Here is a 15,170-nt window from a genome sequence, read left to right on the forward strand (position 1 = left end):
AATGAGAAGATACATGGAAATACATATTAAAGATTTGTGCTATTCTATGTCTTTACATTCTTAAGATGTGTACTGGATATTAATCAGCATTTAAATGTTTGGAATATTTCTTTTTCCCTTTCTTTTTTAAAGGTCACCGTTTGAGAGTTGTCAATATGAATCAGCAGAGTGACACTGCAGACTTGCTTGGAGGGTAAATGTGGTTTGAAATTCTTTTCATGTTATTTTGTGTTTACTGCTTGAGGTAAGAAACACTATTCAAAAAAAGCTTTGGCAGCCTGGGGAAAATATTCAAAGACTAGCACCCCTTGCTGCACCCCAGCACGGTACTTATTAGAATTTATTGAGAGGCTCTTGGCTATGTAGATGATTTTTTTCATTATAAAGGTCCTTGTTCTCAATGATGGATGATACACTGGAAGGGAAGAGGGAAGACAAACCAGACAAGAATATTAATCAGGTAGCATTTGTATATATAGTACAGTTGAACTAAAGCATAGGTTTTAAGAACCTTTATGAAGATTTTGCTGTCACTCTACAAAGATGCTTCTACAGATCTTTTTATTTAACCAGGCATGTCTATGCTGTTTATTTCTTTTTTTGTATCTATATATGTCTTCAGTAATTTTCTACTTTTTTAATCTTATACTAATCAAACACAGACAAGTTCATCTTTTCCTCTAAGAATTTATTATGTTCTGTCAGTCATTTCAAGTTATTATAAATGTATTGAATACACAGGAACCCATTGGTGCCCTGATGCAACTGATATTATGAAAGATTTGTAACTAACAGATAATAAACTGGTGTTTCGTTTTGGTGCCAAATTGGTGACTAGAATATATCCGGTTTTTCTTGTTAGTAGATTAGCATGAGTTACCAAAAGAAAACTTTACATACTCTTCAATTTTTGTATCGTTGGAAATTTCCCTTGTTTTCTCTATCCTCATATTGGTAGAAAGTAGCATAAATCAAATCTTGTAATATATATCATAGTGTAGGTTGCTAGGTGACTCTCTTGTTTAAGAATCATTGTTTGTAAGATGGGAAGATCAAAAGTCTTTTTAGAAAAGGCAAGAAAGTGGAAAACAAAATTCAGGAGAAGGCAAGGAGACAGGCCAGAAGAGGAAGATATTTCTGTCCCTAGTATGTGTGGTTAGTTCCATTTCTTATATTATTTACGTTAAATATATCTAGCATATATCAAGTTTTATGTTGGAAAAAGAAGATATTTATGGATCTAATTGGGTTGGTTTACAAATCTATCTTTTAGGTTGATTTTTTTCAAAAAACTATTATTATAGGTAAAGACACTATAAAATTAAGGGCCTTAATGGCATCAAACCATGTACATTACTGAAAATTGCCTTCCTATAGTTGTTAGCACCCATTGCTTTTTAATTAGTGTAAGGATGATATTTTTTTTTATTTGATTTTTAATAGGGGGGGCCAGATCTTGCACGTGGTGGGAAAATGCTATACAACTGAGCTACACCCCAGCCCTTTTATTTAATTTTAACTTATTTTTTGTCTTTAAAATGGACTTCTGCCAGGCAGTATATAGATGTTCCACATTACCTGTGTGCTTTAAGAAGCCAAATTCCAACTGAGTTGGAGATGGATGCAGCCTAAGTGACCCCATGAGAGGGACAGACAACTTAAAATCATTCCAGAAAGAAAAAGTCTAGTACTAAAAAAAAAAGTGTAAAGCTCAGGTTCATAGGGAAAGGGCTTAAGGAAAAGTAGTATCTGAGGGAAAAACTCTTGAGGAAAGAAGGAAGGTTCTCTTTGGAGAAGTTGGCAATGAAGGAAAAAAAAAGATTGAGGAAAATCAAAAGATCGTAGAAATAGAATGAAAATGTGCAACCTACATTTTCCTTGTCATGCATGGAACCATTCTTTTTTTTTTTATATTTATTTTTTAGGTGTAGTTGGACATAATTGCTTTTATTTTATTTATTTTTATGTGGTGCTAAGGATCAAACCCAGGGCCTCAAAAGTGCTAGGTGAGCGCTCTACCACTGAGCTACAACCCCAGCCCTATTGGAACCATTCTTAAAAGAAACTGTACAGAAGAGGACAGAACTCAAATTAAACTCAAGACGTGACCATGAAATGAAGAAACAGCATTTATCATTTATTTTTATTACTTAGCATGTACTGTTTTGTCTTTTATATTTTCTGTTCTTTATTTTGGAGAGTCATTTTCTTTAGTTTTATCCATTTTCAAATGAACAGGGAGGGTGGGTACTGGGGATTGAACTACAGCAGTTGTTTACCTGAGTTATATCCCCAGTCCTTTTAAATTTTGATACAGGGTTTTTGCTAATTGTTGAGGTTGGCCTCAAGTGATCCTCCTGCCTTAGCCTTCAAGGCACTAGGATTATAGGAGTTTGCCACCATACCTAGCTTCAAATGATCTTTTCCATGTAGTTCTAAAGAATACAATACGTGGTGACTTATTTTTCATAGAGGCAGGTGTCTTGGAACTATGTCAGTTTTGTTCCCATTGAGTATGTGTGTTGTGGTTAATTTGGGGATTTTAGTTTTTTCTTTTTTTGAGCTGTATGCTTTTTCTGTTCTTCTCTTTTGGGTACTGGGGATTAATCAAATACCACGGTTTCATGCATGATAAGTATATGCTGTCCCACTGACTTAAATTCTCAGCGCATTTTTCTCATTGATTGAATCATATATTGACTTAACTGCTTTAGCAACTATGCTCAACTTTAAAGAACTCTAATTTTTATTAAGCCACTTTTTCATAAAATTGATAGACAGTAATAGCAGTGCTTGATTAATATTAGTAATAATAGCTAACTCTTTGTGGCAGTCCTCATATGCCAAGGACTATTTTTGAGTCCTCTATATGCATTAATTGGCTTTCTTAACAGCCACGAGGCACATACTTGTTGAGGAAAAAGACATTGTCACTTGCTGAAGGTAATCATGGATCCAGGTAAACTCAAGCAGTCTTATTTTGTAAGAATCTGTGTTCTGCCATTAAACTGCTGCCTCCATTAGCTTTGGATCCCATTTATACTATTTTTAGTACTAACAGTTTCATTTAGATGACGTGTATATTTTGTTTCATTTCTCACCACTTCCCCTGTTGTCATTTTAGTTCATCATCTTTTGCCTGGTCTAGTGCTTTGGTCTTGTTTCTTTGTTTCAACTTCTGACTTCCTCTAGTCTCTTACGCCATGTGGTATTTTTTGGTGTGTGTTTGTTTTGTACCATGGATTGAACATAGGGGTGTTAACCCCTGAGCCACATCCCCAGCCATTTTTATTTTGAGACAGGGTCTCGCAAAATTTCATAGGGTCCAAGTTGCTGAGGCTGGTAGTCCTCCTACCCCTGCCTCCCAAGTCCCTGGGATTACAGATGTGCTCACTACACCTGGTCATCCATGTTGTAGTTAAAATGATCCTTTTGAAGTACAATCAGATTACATCACTTTCTTCCTCAAATCTCTCCACTGTTCATTCCATTTAAAATACAACCAAAAGGCGTTTGTTTGTTTTTGGCCTGTAAACACTTGTGCAAATCCTTTGTAACCTGACATTGGCCACTGGCAGTTCTCTGACATGATCTCCATCCATGCCTGTGCTGCTGAGCTTTAGGTGCTTTTTCCATGTTGCATCAGCTAGACACTTGCTAGCTATTTCCTTTTGGTGGCATCCTCTGACTCCCACAGACACTTGATACTTCCTCTGTGGCATTTCCTGCCATCCACAGATAACCTGCTTAGCTCATTTCCTTGTTTGATTTAGGTGTCTTTCAAATGTCCCTTCTTCAATAAAGCTTTCCTGACTGATAACTTATGTTATTAATACCTCCACCACCTACTTTCCTTTTGCCCTACTTAATTTATATTCATTAGCAATTAAACTATTGCTTGATATTTTGTAGTAGATTTATTTCTGTATTAGGTTGTAAGCCTAATAGGAGCAGGACTTTGTAGGTCTTGTTGACTCAGGGTTTAACATATCCATAGGTGCTCAGTAAATTTTAGTTGAATAAATACAGTGAAGAAATGCCATTATCAATCTGTTAATGCTTATGGGCAAGTGGAAATGAGTTTGAAGTTCCCACACTTTTTGTCTCTGGAATCTGACTTGTCATTGTAGGTACTCATTATCAGGTCATTGGGTCTTACTCATCTTACTATTTTTCCCTCATAAGCTGATGAGTAAATAGCAGTCTCTGAATTCTCTGTGTTTGACTGTTCTTTAATATATTTTGACATCTTTTCAGTTTTCAAGCTAAAAATTTTTCTTAGAAATAAAATTTATCTTATTGCTCTTGAATTATAGTACTTAATAACTTAAGTTACATAAAATTACATGCTTAAGATTTTCCAGAAGCATTTAATTTTGCTTAGGCTACTTTCATATACTAATTAGAACAATGTTTCCTGACCTTTTTTCCTATTATGCTCTCTACTCTAGTATTAAATGAAACTTGGTTTCTTTTTTTTTGTCCAGAGAAATTAAATGCTAAGGAGTAAGAAAGAATCAAAATACTATGAAATAAAACCTGAACTTTGGATGGTCGTAAATCATTGCAATATTATAAACTCACCCCCCATACTCCCACTCCTACTAATTATAAGTAGTTTTTTCCCATTGTGAGCAATATCATCACAACCCCTGCCCAATGGAGAATAAAGATTGGTTTTATATTGTTTTTCTTCTAAAATGTCTTGATATCTTTTTGGTCAGTCTTAAAACATGATTTATAATTAAGTCCTGTACATGCTTATTTAAACAAATAGTAAAATAAAATAGCATATGTTTTATTGTCTAACTGGAAATTTTGAAATTTTTCATAACACTTTTAATAAGTAGAAGCCCTTCAAACACTTGGAACAGAAGAATAGATTACAGTTTAAAACTTTGACATAGATTTTAATATTTAGATTGTATTTCTGGTTTTGATTATTCTGATTGTGCTTTTTAATCTCTATTAGCTTTAGAAGTTTGTGAATCACATTTACCTTTTGTTTCAGTTACAAGCCTGTGGACCATAAGCTTATTTGGCTACCCTTACGAGAGGCATTTGAGGAACTCTTTGCCCAAACATTTTCCAAGAAACAAAACTTTACTTTCTTGGGGCACATTCAGACCTGTTATAGGCAAAAACGGTGGCATAATCTCCTGAGATTAATGCAGCATGTACATAAGTCTGCTGTTGACAAGGAAGGAAAGGAGAGTGAAACTGGTAAGGATATAACCCAGACTGATGGTGGGAATACATGAGACTGAGACTCACTTAACACTTAAGAGAAAAGTGTGTGTGTGGGGGGGTGGGGAATGAGAAATATAAATTGGAGCTTTCTAGAACTTTTGGCAAAGGTGACAAATTTTGACGTGTTGCTGCTGCCATGCTTCTAGGCATGATTTCTGCAAAACTAAATGACTAAGGATACTAGTATACAAGCACTGCTTATTTGTTTGTATGTCAAATTTTTTTAAAGTGCTGGATTCCACAGCCAAGAAGCTTGGAGGCTTCTATGGCAGGAGGATCACAGGTTCAAGGCTAGCCTCAGCAACTTAGCATGACCTTGTCTCAAAAATAACAAACAAACAAACATAAAGGGCTGAGGATGCAGGTTAGTGATAGGGTGCCCCTGGGTTCAATTACTAGTACCACACTCAAAAATAGATAGGTAGATTTTCAGACTATTGTTGAAGATGCTTAATTTTTGTGTTTCATTACTTGTATTGTTTTTAGGTGTTTAAGAGCTCTATATGCAATATTGATGACAAATAAAACAATGTGTCTTTATTCTTGTCTTTATTCTCTTCTAGGGTTACTCCTAAAGGAGAAATGGGAAGCTTTTGGCCTTAGACTCAACCATGCCCAACAACAGATGAAAATGGCTGAAAATGCCCTATTATTTGCATTTGTAGAGGTATTTTGTTTTAGATATTTAGGTTAAGGAAGTGTTGGTTTGTGGCATGTTACTAGTTTGTGTTGCTGTTTTAAGATTTAAAAAAAAATTAAGTAGTGATTTGGGGGAAGATTTTTTAAAAATGTTCCTAATGATAGTAATGTCTTGGTGAGCAAAATTACTATTTTTTTTTAAATACCTTTATTTTATTTATTTTTATATTGTACTGAGGATCAGACCCAGTGCCTCACATTGCAAGGCAAGCCCTCTACCACTGAGCTACAACCTCAGTCCCTATAATTATTAGTTTTAAAGAAGGAGTTGAGGACAAGTAGTGTACTCTATATTCTTTTTCTATGTGTATGTAAGCAGGGGTGAGTGTACACAAGAAAAAGCTTGAGCCTGAGACCATGCTCCAGCTCCAGGCTAATTGGGAATATAAAAAAAAATATTTGTGAGAGGGATTGAAGTTCATTCACTTCCATGTCCCTTTTTTTAATTAAAGGGCATGGTCAGCTCTACTGTTTGCTGTTGTTTGTCTATGAAGGGAAAGATCACTTGGATTAAATATTCATGACTTGGGATTTCTTTGTTTTAGTTTTTATATTATTTCTGTAAAACCGTTTTAGATCATGTTCTTGAAGAGGTAGGAGTCTTGGTTGGTGTTTTGCTAAGAGAGAAGGTTTATTTAACCATGGGTGTAGGAAATTTGGTCATTTGTCCTTAACCTCTTTTGGGTGGGGATCCTCTACCACTGAGCTACATTGCCCAGCCCTTTTTATTTTTTATTTTAAGACAGCATCTTACAAAGTCATTGAGGCTGCCCTTGAACTTATGATCCTTCTGCCTCAGCCTCCTGCATCACAGGGATTTCAGACATGTGCCACTGCACTGGGCCATGCTTAATCTTAATACAATTATTTATAAAAATGTGATTATTTATAAAATAACCAATTAAAATGTCAAGGGCACTGAAATTAAGGCTTATATTTTAGGACTTAATGATATAACAAAGATAATGCATTCGGTTTTATTTTTCTCAGTTTAATTTGTAGAGCATTTTTGTTAGAATCAACTGAAAATAAAAGTCTAGAGCAATTTAAATAGTAAAACAAGTTTTTTTTCTTTTTTTGAGGGGCATGTACTGGGGATTGAACCCATCAGTGCTTAAGCACTAAGCCACATCCCCAGTCCTTTTGAAAGTTTTTTTTCTTTATTTGGAGACAGGGTCTCTCTAAGTTGCTTAGGGTATCTCTAAGTTGCTAGGGCTGGCATTGAACTTGTGATCCCCCTGCCTCAGCCTCTCAAAACTGCTGGGATTACAGGCATGATCCACTGCACCCAGGAATAGTAAAACAGATTTTGATTTGTTAACTGAATGGATTGTAAGATGTTTTTATTGTTCTTGGAAAGAGAACTTAAAAGAGATAACCTCAGTGGACTGGAGCCAAGATTCATTTTATTATTCTTAAGCAACTGTGAAAGGACATGTATTGCAACTACTACACTCTTTTTAATTTTTTTTGGTACTGGGGATTTAACCCAGGGGTGTTTTACCACTGAGTCACATCCCCAGCCCTTTTTATTTTAAGACTTGGTCTTGCTAAATTGCTAAGGCTGACTTAGAACTAGCAATCCTCCTGCCTCAGCCTCCCAAGCTATCCAAGCTACTGGGATTACAAGCATTTACCACCACACCCAGCTACTACTACACTCTTGATTTGGACATTTTTCTGGTCTTGCTATACTTATAACCTGACCCTGTATTTATTTTGGGTTCTCAGAACAGCTAATTGGGTGCTTTTAAATACTTGAATACTTTATTATTTAATCGACTATCCACAAAATGAGAGGATAGTGTATTACATCTTAGTGTAAGACTCAAAGATACTCTCGTGGCATCCTTGGAACATTTACAAGGTTAAGTTGGCCTTAAACTCTGATGATTTGCTGACAGCCATTTAGCAGTCAAAGTATAGGTTCTTAAGTGGGAGAGATTTACCCTGGCCTCAGTTTCTAATCTTGCTCACATAACTGCTTTTAATAAGTGTGCCTTTATTTGACATGCAGTCTGAACTTTTTACATTGTCTTCTCTTAGGGTACATTAGCTCAGGCTGTAAAGAAAGGAGAGTGGATCTTGTTGGATGAGATTAATTTGGCTGCTCCTGAAACATTAGAATGTCTGAGTGGTTTGCTTGAAGGATCCTCTGGTTCCCTGGTGTTGCTTGATCGAGGAGACACAGGTAGCATTTGATCACTTTGGGGTTTGACTTGGTGCCATGTCTTTTGGCCTAAACTTAAAAATGGGATTGTTTTGGCATAAATGGATTATGTGAACCTCCTGATGGAATTCATTCATTCCTTGTAAACAAAGTTTCTGCAAAGTATCTTGAAATGTTCTTAGATGATATTAGGAATGCAAAAAAGAAGGAGGTAGTTTGTCAAGGCAATTGGGTTGTGGGTAATAGACATGCACACATTGTCAAAATACGTGTGAATAAATGGGTGATGAAAGATGTAACAGTGCAGAAATGCTCAACAAACTAGAATGGCAACATGAGGCTAAATTGTATATGTAGATTTAAAAATGATTTTGATGGGGTTTCAGAACAGGTAAGGATGGTATAAAAAAGTGATTATGAGTTAATGGTTATATTTTATTTTGATCAAGTTAAGACTTCTGTATTTTTAAAATGAGGTTATATAACTTGTTTAATATTTTTATTGTCAGCATATGTGTATTAATTTTCTTACCTGCACCAGCTTGATTGTTCCTAAGAAGAAATTTGGGGCTGGGGTTTCTGTGGATTTAGGTAGTCTTCCCTTAGGGACTGGGATCTGATCACTTGATTGTTGTTACAAGTAATAGGGGATTTCTGCTTTTCTCTCAACAGAGCCACTGGTTCGTCATCCTGACTTCCGTTTATTTGCCTGCATGAATCCAGCTACTGATGTGGGCAAAAGAAATCTCCCACCAGGAATAAGAAACAGGTAAGGTGTTTTAAATTCTCTTTTATTTTGATTGGTAACGTCAACATAACCAGACTTCAAAACAATTCTTAAAATTTCTTGGTCTGTGATAGAGGAATCTTAGTTTCCTTAGTTGTTATGTTTTTCTACTTTATATAGGTTGTAAGTGTATGAGAACGTCCAGAACAATAAAGAATACTTTGTGTGGTTTTTAATATGATACTTAATGGCTCCTGGATACTGTTGTAAAAAACTTTTCCTTCTTCAAATGGCCTCTTACCTATTAGTAAAATTTCATGTCAGAATATTGTGTATAACATATAGGTTTATTAAGCTTATTTATATTAAGTTTCTTTAATTTTTCATCACTAAGCACTGACATGAATAAAGTTTGATTTTTGGTATTTTATGTTTGTAACCTTTGAAAAGAAATAACCAAAATTATTGTTGGTAACCTTTTGTTTCAAGTTTTAAAGTAGTGATAAAAGTAATAAAAGCTCCACAGGGAAAATTTAGAAACTACATTGAAGTACCCATTTTTTTTTCACTTTATCTTTTATTTCTGATCATGAGGGGCTTATTTTTTGTCACTCATATTTTTCATTACACTTAGTTATGATCAAAAACACCTGAAAATGATAAGTATGTTTTAGCTTTGTAACTGTTTTCTTATATGAGGATTATATTCAGAAAATTTATTTCATGGAAGAAGTGATAATGAGTTAATGGATATATTATCTTTTATTTTGATCAAGTTAAGACTTCTGTATTTTAAAATGAGCTTATATAACTTTAATATTTTTATTGTCAGCATATTTGTATTAATTTTCTTAAAAGTGTTTATTCTGTAATAATTACAGGTTCACGGAACTATATGTAGAAGAATTGGAAAGTAAAGAGGATTTACAGATTCTTATTGTGGATTATCTGAAAGGATTGAGCATGAACAAGAGCACAGTGCAAGGAATCATAAAGTAGGTTCTGTTTGGCTTGTCTTTATATGCTTTCCCTCTGAATATACATTTATTTCCTTTTCCTTTTGCTTCTAACTGGAGAAAACTGACGGAAAGATTGTTATTTGGATTTCTGTTTTAAAGATGGAACATTATGTGAATTAAGATTTTCCTTAGGAAAATCTTTTCCTACTGTTGTGGGGTAGGTCACTCAGAAAACACACCAAGTCCCGGTTTTGTCCAAATTGAAGAGTCTTTATTTAGCTGGCCAGCTCCCCTCAGGACCCGTAACTATCTCTGCAAGGAACCAGCCCCAAGCCTTAGCATTTTAGGATATTTAAAGACAAAAACTGCATCTGGGTTGATGTAGCTATAAGCAATCAGGTATAGAAGCTGCATTGGACATTTATCGAGACAATACAATGGGTACGTTGGTATTTCCCCCAGGACTTTCCAGGTTGGCATAGCAGCAAGCGAGCAGAAGTGGGTCAAAATGACCCTCGTTGAGTACAAGTTTGAGAATGGTTAGTAACGTCTAGACAATCAATCTCTGACAAGGTACATTACCCCCCAAAAATGGAAACCAAAGAGAACAATTTTACATTGTATAATAATTGCTATTTTGTTTATGCTAGGTAACTATTCATGGGTATAGAGGTGGGGCTTTCCCACAGGAGAAGCATTTCTTATATGATATGGAGTCTCACAGTAAAATGGAGTCTGTTTGGTCATTGCACATATTGCTTGGCCCATAACACTACATGAAAAGCTAAAACCCCCTTTCTATGAGACTGCAGACAATAAGATAATAGCTCTACTGACTACTTATATTTATAATTAAGATTTTGATTTCCTGGTTTAGATTTAATATAAATGGCTTATATTTTGACCTGTCTTGATGAAATATTTTCTACTTGTAATTTGCATACTAGATATGTGGGAATGTGATAAAATGGCCTATATCATTGAAGGAGTCTGGTTTAGAATTAATAGACATTGAGCTGAATAAAATACAGAGTGATAGTGTGGCTTGGTACTTAATAGTCTCTTTTTTCTGTTTTGTGTGCCCATATAGAAAGAGAGCAATATTTTATGTTAGACAACCTGAATCCTAGGACTAGCTTGAGAAGATAGAAGCTTGTCATTCTGGGCAGATCATTTACTTAACTTTTATTATATCCTCTAGAAAGAAATATAATAGGTGACGGAGTTGAAATAGGATCATAAGGGTGTTTTTGCTTTGCATTTTGTGGTTTGTTTCTTATTTAATAAACAAGTGACTCAAGGAATGCCTCATTGGTAAGAATGTATTGTAAATAAGACAGCAGATTTGGTTCTCTTTATGGAGCTTCAATTCTAAAAGTGAAGATAACCAATAAATGAGGAGCTGTATCCTAAAATTTTAGGTTGTGAAAATTGAAGAAACAACATCAAAGTGTTTGAACATGAACGCCTGTGGTCCTATTTTAAATAGGTTTGTCAAGGAGGCATTTGTTCAAAGAAACAAGAATATCTTCCTAGATTGTAAAGAGGCAGGACATATCCCATTTGGGCAGGAACATGGATTTCATCTGTGACACGTATTTGGTTACGTTTGATATTGTAATTGATAATGAATTTCAAATAATTTCAAAGTGTGGGAAATTCATGTTTCAGTGTGAAAATTCTTTCATCTTGTCATCCTCTGAATCTGTAATGTTATAGTGATAATTTATAATAATGGTCATATCGTCCCACTTTGTAACATTTCCCTTAAACTAATTATAGCCATTGTCTGTGACCTTTCAAAACATCAGGAGTTCTGTTTTCTCTGTATTTATTCATCAACACTATAGACTATACAAAGACTTCATTTGCCCTTTGAGTTAGAGCCAACTCTGAAACACTGAGTTTGGAATCAGTATGCTCTTACTAAGGGTCTCTTGCCTCTTACTCTCCTTAAGAGTCAAAAGTTTCTCACTTATCATTGATACCTTTTTGCTAGAGGAGCTATACCTTGTACTTTGTGCCTCTCCAAAGGAAATAGATTGATTTTTCACTATTTCATTTTGAAAGACAGCCTCCAGACTGAAAGGTTTGATATACGCTATAGAAAATTGTATGTAAGGTTTACCATTTATGATTTATAAACATGGCCTTTGGATCTTCTGTAGAAAAGTGGTGACAACAAGAAAATAATACTTAAAATTGCCAAAACTTTGTCCTCTTTGTAGCTTCTACACAGGTTTGCGGAAAGAGTCTGGCACAAAATTGGTTGATGGGACTGGCCACAGACCTCACTACAGCCTTCGGACTCTCTGCAGGGCCTTGCGATTTGCAGCTTCCAATCCATGTGGCAACATCCAGCGCTCAATATATGAGGTCTTTCTGAAGTCTATTTGACATAGGAGCTGGGTTGAGTGGGCTCACCATGGAGGGAGGGACTGGGAATACATATGCTAGATTGTCTTGTTTCACAGTCATTCTGATTAGCTTGAAACACTTCATACTAGAGCTGTCCTGCGCGTTTTCTACTGCCTTACACAGTTCAAAGTTGTTCTGGGAAGTATCACTATTCAGGTTGAATTTTGTTCCTGAAATGAATTGGGCTATTTCAACAGAGACACAATTTATTTTATGTGCTTTCTCTCTAGGGTTTTTGTTTGGGTTTCCTAACACAGCTCGACAGGGCATCACATCCAATAGTTCAGAAACTTATTTGTCAACATATCATCTCTGGCAATGTCAAAAGTCTGCTGAAACAGGTACATTGTTTTTTTACTTTCAACTTATTTGACATAAATAGCTGGATGGATTAACAAGTTTTCAACTGTTTGAGTTTAAATTTAAAAAAAAAAATTCTAAAAGAAATCTGTTACAAAAAATTTTAAGGTTACAGAAATGTTATGTCTTCTAGTGCTCAATTCAAGTTCCAATAAATTGTATTCCTAGGAGATTTAAATCCTGCAGATAGTTCTTTCCAGCTAAACTGTAATGCAAATGTTTCATTATATATTCAAATTCTTTTGTTAATTTATTGATGTCTTTTTAATGTAAAGTGATATGTTTGACCATCACACATAAATGTTCTGTAGCTCTCCCTTTTTACTACTTCTTGTGTGTGCGTGTGCGTGTGTGTGTATTATGTGTTAGAGATCAAACTCGGGTCCTTGTGCCTGCTAGGCAAGTATACTGTCACTGAGTTATACCTTCAGCCCTAGCTTTCCTGTTTTGGTCTAATTCTTTGATATGTTTTCATTACGGTACCAGAGATCATTATAAAATGCTTTCTGATGGTTACATAACATTTCATTGGATGGTTGCCCTACAGATTATTTATACACTTTCCTTCTGATTGATGATCAGGCTTTCTTAGGGAGAGGGGCCACTGTTCTAAACAACTGTCATTTGAGTTTGGCGGAGGAAATTACAGAATAGCACAAGTCTGAAAGATTGAAACTATTTACTACTGAAATGTTTACTTATTGATTGCTTGCTTAGTAGGAAGAGAGCCATTGAGACTTGCAGTTATTTTGGATTTAGTCTTTTAAAAATAACACATGAATAACTACTTCTGATAAACTGTAAAAACATTGATGCCAAAAAGACTCAAGTTTGCTTCTATTATAACTAAATACTAGTCTCTTCCAGTTGCTCATTTTTACTATATGTTCCTCATGGTCGTGACAGAAGCCTAAAGGTACTTTTTCCTCCAGTGCTCAATTCAGCTGTCCTTAGCTTTATAAAACCTGTAGCTTCAGGTCTGGGAAATTTTCCATAGCTATAGATTTGACCATTTTTTGACCATTTTTTATTAATAAAACAATTTGTACAATCCTACCTAGTAGCATACACCTTATCTTGGAAAGTTAATACCGTTGTCCATAAAATTACCCACAAATGACTGGAGAGCCTTCTGGTTTTTTGATCTTCTAGAGAAACCAAAGCACAGTAATGCAAAGCCTCCTCCCTCACTACAGCACCATATACCTGTTGTATATGAGGTATAGGTTTGTGATTAAACAGAGTGGGCATTTTGGTAGGTAATAGAAAAGAACTGAATTATAAAAACATGTAGGAAATTCTTTTGATTCAAATTGGTTCCCAGCCCACCAAACTTCTTCCCGATTTTAAAACAGATACAGGACAAATTTTATTCTCCTTCTTCATTGCCAAAGGATTTTCGTTTTGAAAGAATCCAGAATAAGGCAACATTCTTGCTAACAATTTCATATCCTACTTTACTCTTCTCTCTTACACATTGTTGTCCTAAGATAGTGGATTATCTCTCTAACTTTTCTCTTTCAGCCTATTCCAGAGCCAAAAGGAGGTCGGCTCATCCAGGTTGAAGGCTACTGGATTTCAGTGGGAGATAAGGAGCCTACAATAGATGACACATACGTTCTGACATCTTCTGTTAAGTTGAACCTGAGAGATATAGTCCGAGTGGTCTCTGCAGGGTGTGTGGGCCTTTTTTCCATCAGCTGTGAAGTCTGTATAAGCATAGGCTTTGATGTTATTCTAGTCTACCTTCAATAACTTTGAAAGAGCTTTGTTGTTGCTCATTACAGTTATTACTTTCTAAAGTTAGCAATGTGACTTTTCTCTTGGAACAAAGTATTATTTCTAATTATACCTTAAGTAGGAGCTATATGGATGAAACTTTTTGGCCCTGTTTAAATTTTTTTGGGGGGGGCATGGTGGGGTGTATATTGCTGGTGAATACGTGTCACTATTAGACAAGTAGTAGTCAATTCCACTTTTTCTCACAAGAGAGGTTGGAAGTATTTTCTGAGCAACAGTTTTTAAATATAGAAACTTCTCAGTGCATAACTATAGAAAATTTTGTTTATGTTGTTAAATGATAAAGTTATTCTTCTTTAACACTTTTCAAAATAATAATGGTTTCACTGTTTTTTGTTTAGGCTTTTTAATTTTTTTTCTTCTTCTTTAAAAATTGTTGTATTGACTGATCTCGTACAGAACATACCCAGTGCTGATTCAAGGAGAGACCTCAGTTGGTAAAACAAGCCTGATCAGGTGGCTGGCTGCAGCTACTGGCAATCACTGCGTGCGTATCAATAATCATGAACACACGGATATTCAGGAGTATATTGGTTGTTATACATCTGACTCTTCAGGCAAGCTTGTCTTTAAAGAAGGTATGGTTTACCTTCTAGTCCATGGATGTAGGTTTTCAGTCTCTTAGACCCATTTCCTTAAGCAATATTCTTCATTCTTTCTGATCGAGGCACTAGAACCTCTGTCATAGTGTTTCTCTTTGTCTTTGTTGCTTACACATAGTTAAAGGGATGCTTAGCTGCTGGCTTCCTTTAGATCCCATTAATACTGCCATCTGTCTAAGAACTAG

General features: G+C 35.3%; 1 protein-coding gene across 2 annotated transcripts in view; it reads left to right on the forward strand.

Moving 5' to 3' along the window:
* Window positions 1-15,170, forward strand: part of Mdn1 (midasin AAA ATPase 1) — a 148,840-nt gene that overhangs the window by 41,589 nt on the left and 92,081 nt on the right. For both annotated transcript variants that reach the window (XR_009225852.1, XM_046431427.2), the window contains exons 15-24: window positions 133-193; window positions 5,012-5,223; window positions 5,814-5,917; window positions 7,996-8,140; window positions 8,792-8,888; window positions 9,728-9,841; window positions 12,034-12,181; window positions 12,454-12,564; window positions 14,108-14,259; window positions 14,783-14,961. Coding sequence is in view for 1 of the 2 variants with exons in the window: in XM_046431427.2 (XP_046287383.1) it covers window positions 133-193; window positions 5,012-5,223; window positions 5,814-5,917; window positions 7,996-8,140; window positions 8,792-8,888; window positions 9,728-9,841; window positions 12,034-12,181; window positions 12,454-12,564; window positions 14,108-14,259; window positions 14,783-14,961 (1,323 nt within the window). In the remaining variant the exon portion in view is untranslated. The remainder of the gene's footprint in view (window positions 1-132; window positions 194-5,011; window positions 5,224-5,813; window positions 5,918-7,995; window positions 8,141-8,791; window positions 8,889-9,727; window positions 9,842-12,033; window positions 12,182-12,453; window positions 12,565-14,107; window positions 14,260-14,782; window positions 14,962-15,170) is intronic.

This window comes from Marmota monax, unplaced genomic scaffold, assembly GCF_021218885.2.
Source record: "Marmota monax isolate L192 unplaced genomic scaffold, Marmota_monax_Labrador192_F-V1.1 WCK01_AAM20220418_F8-fsc00013, whole genome shotgun sequence".
Lineage (NCBI taxonomy): Eukaryota > Metazoa > Chordata > Mammalia > Rodentia > Sciuridae > Marmota > Marmota monax.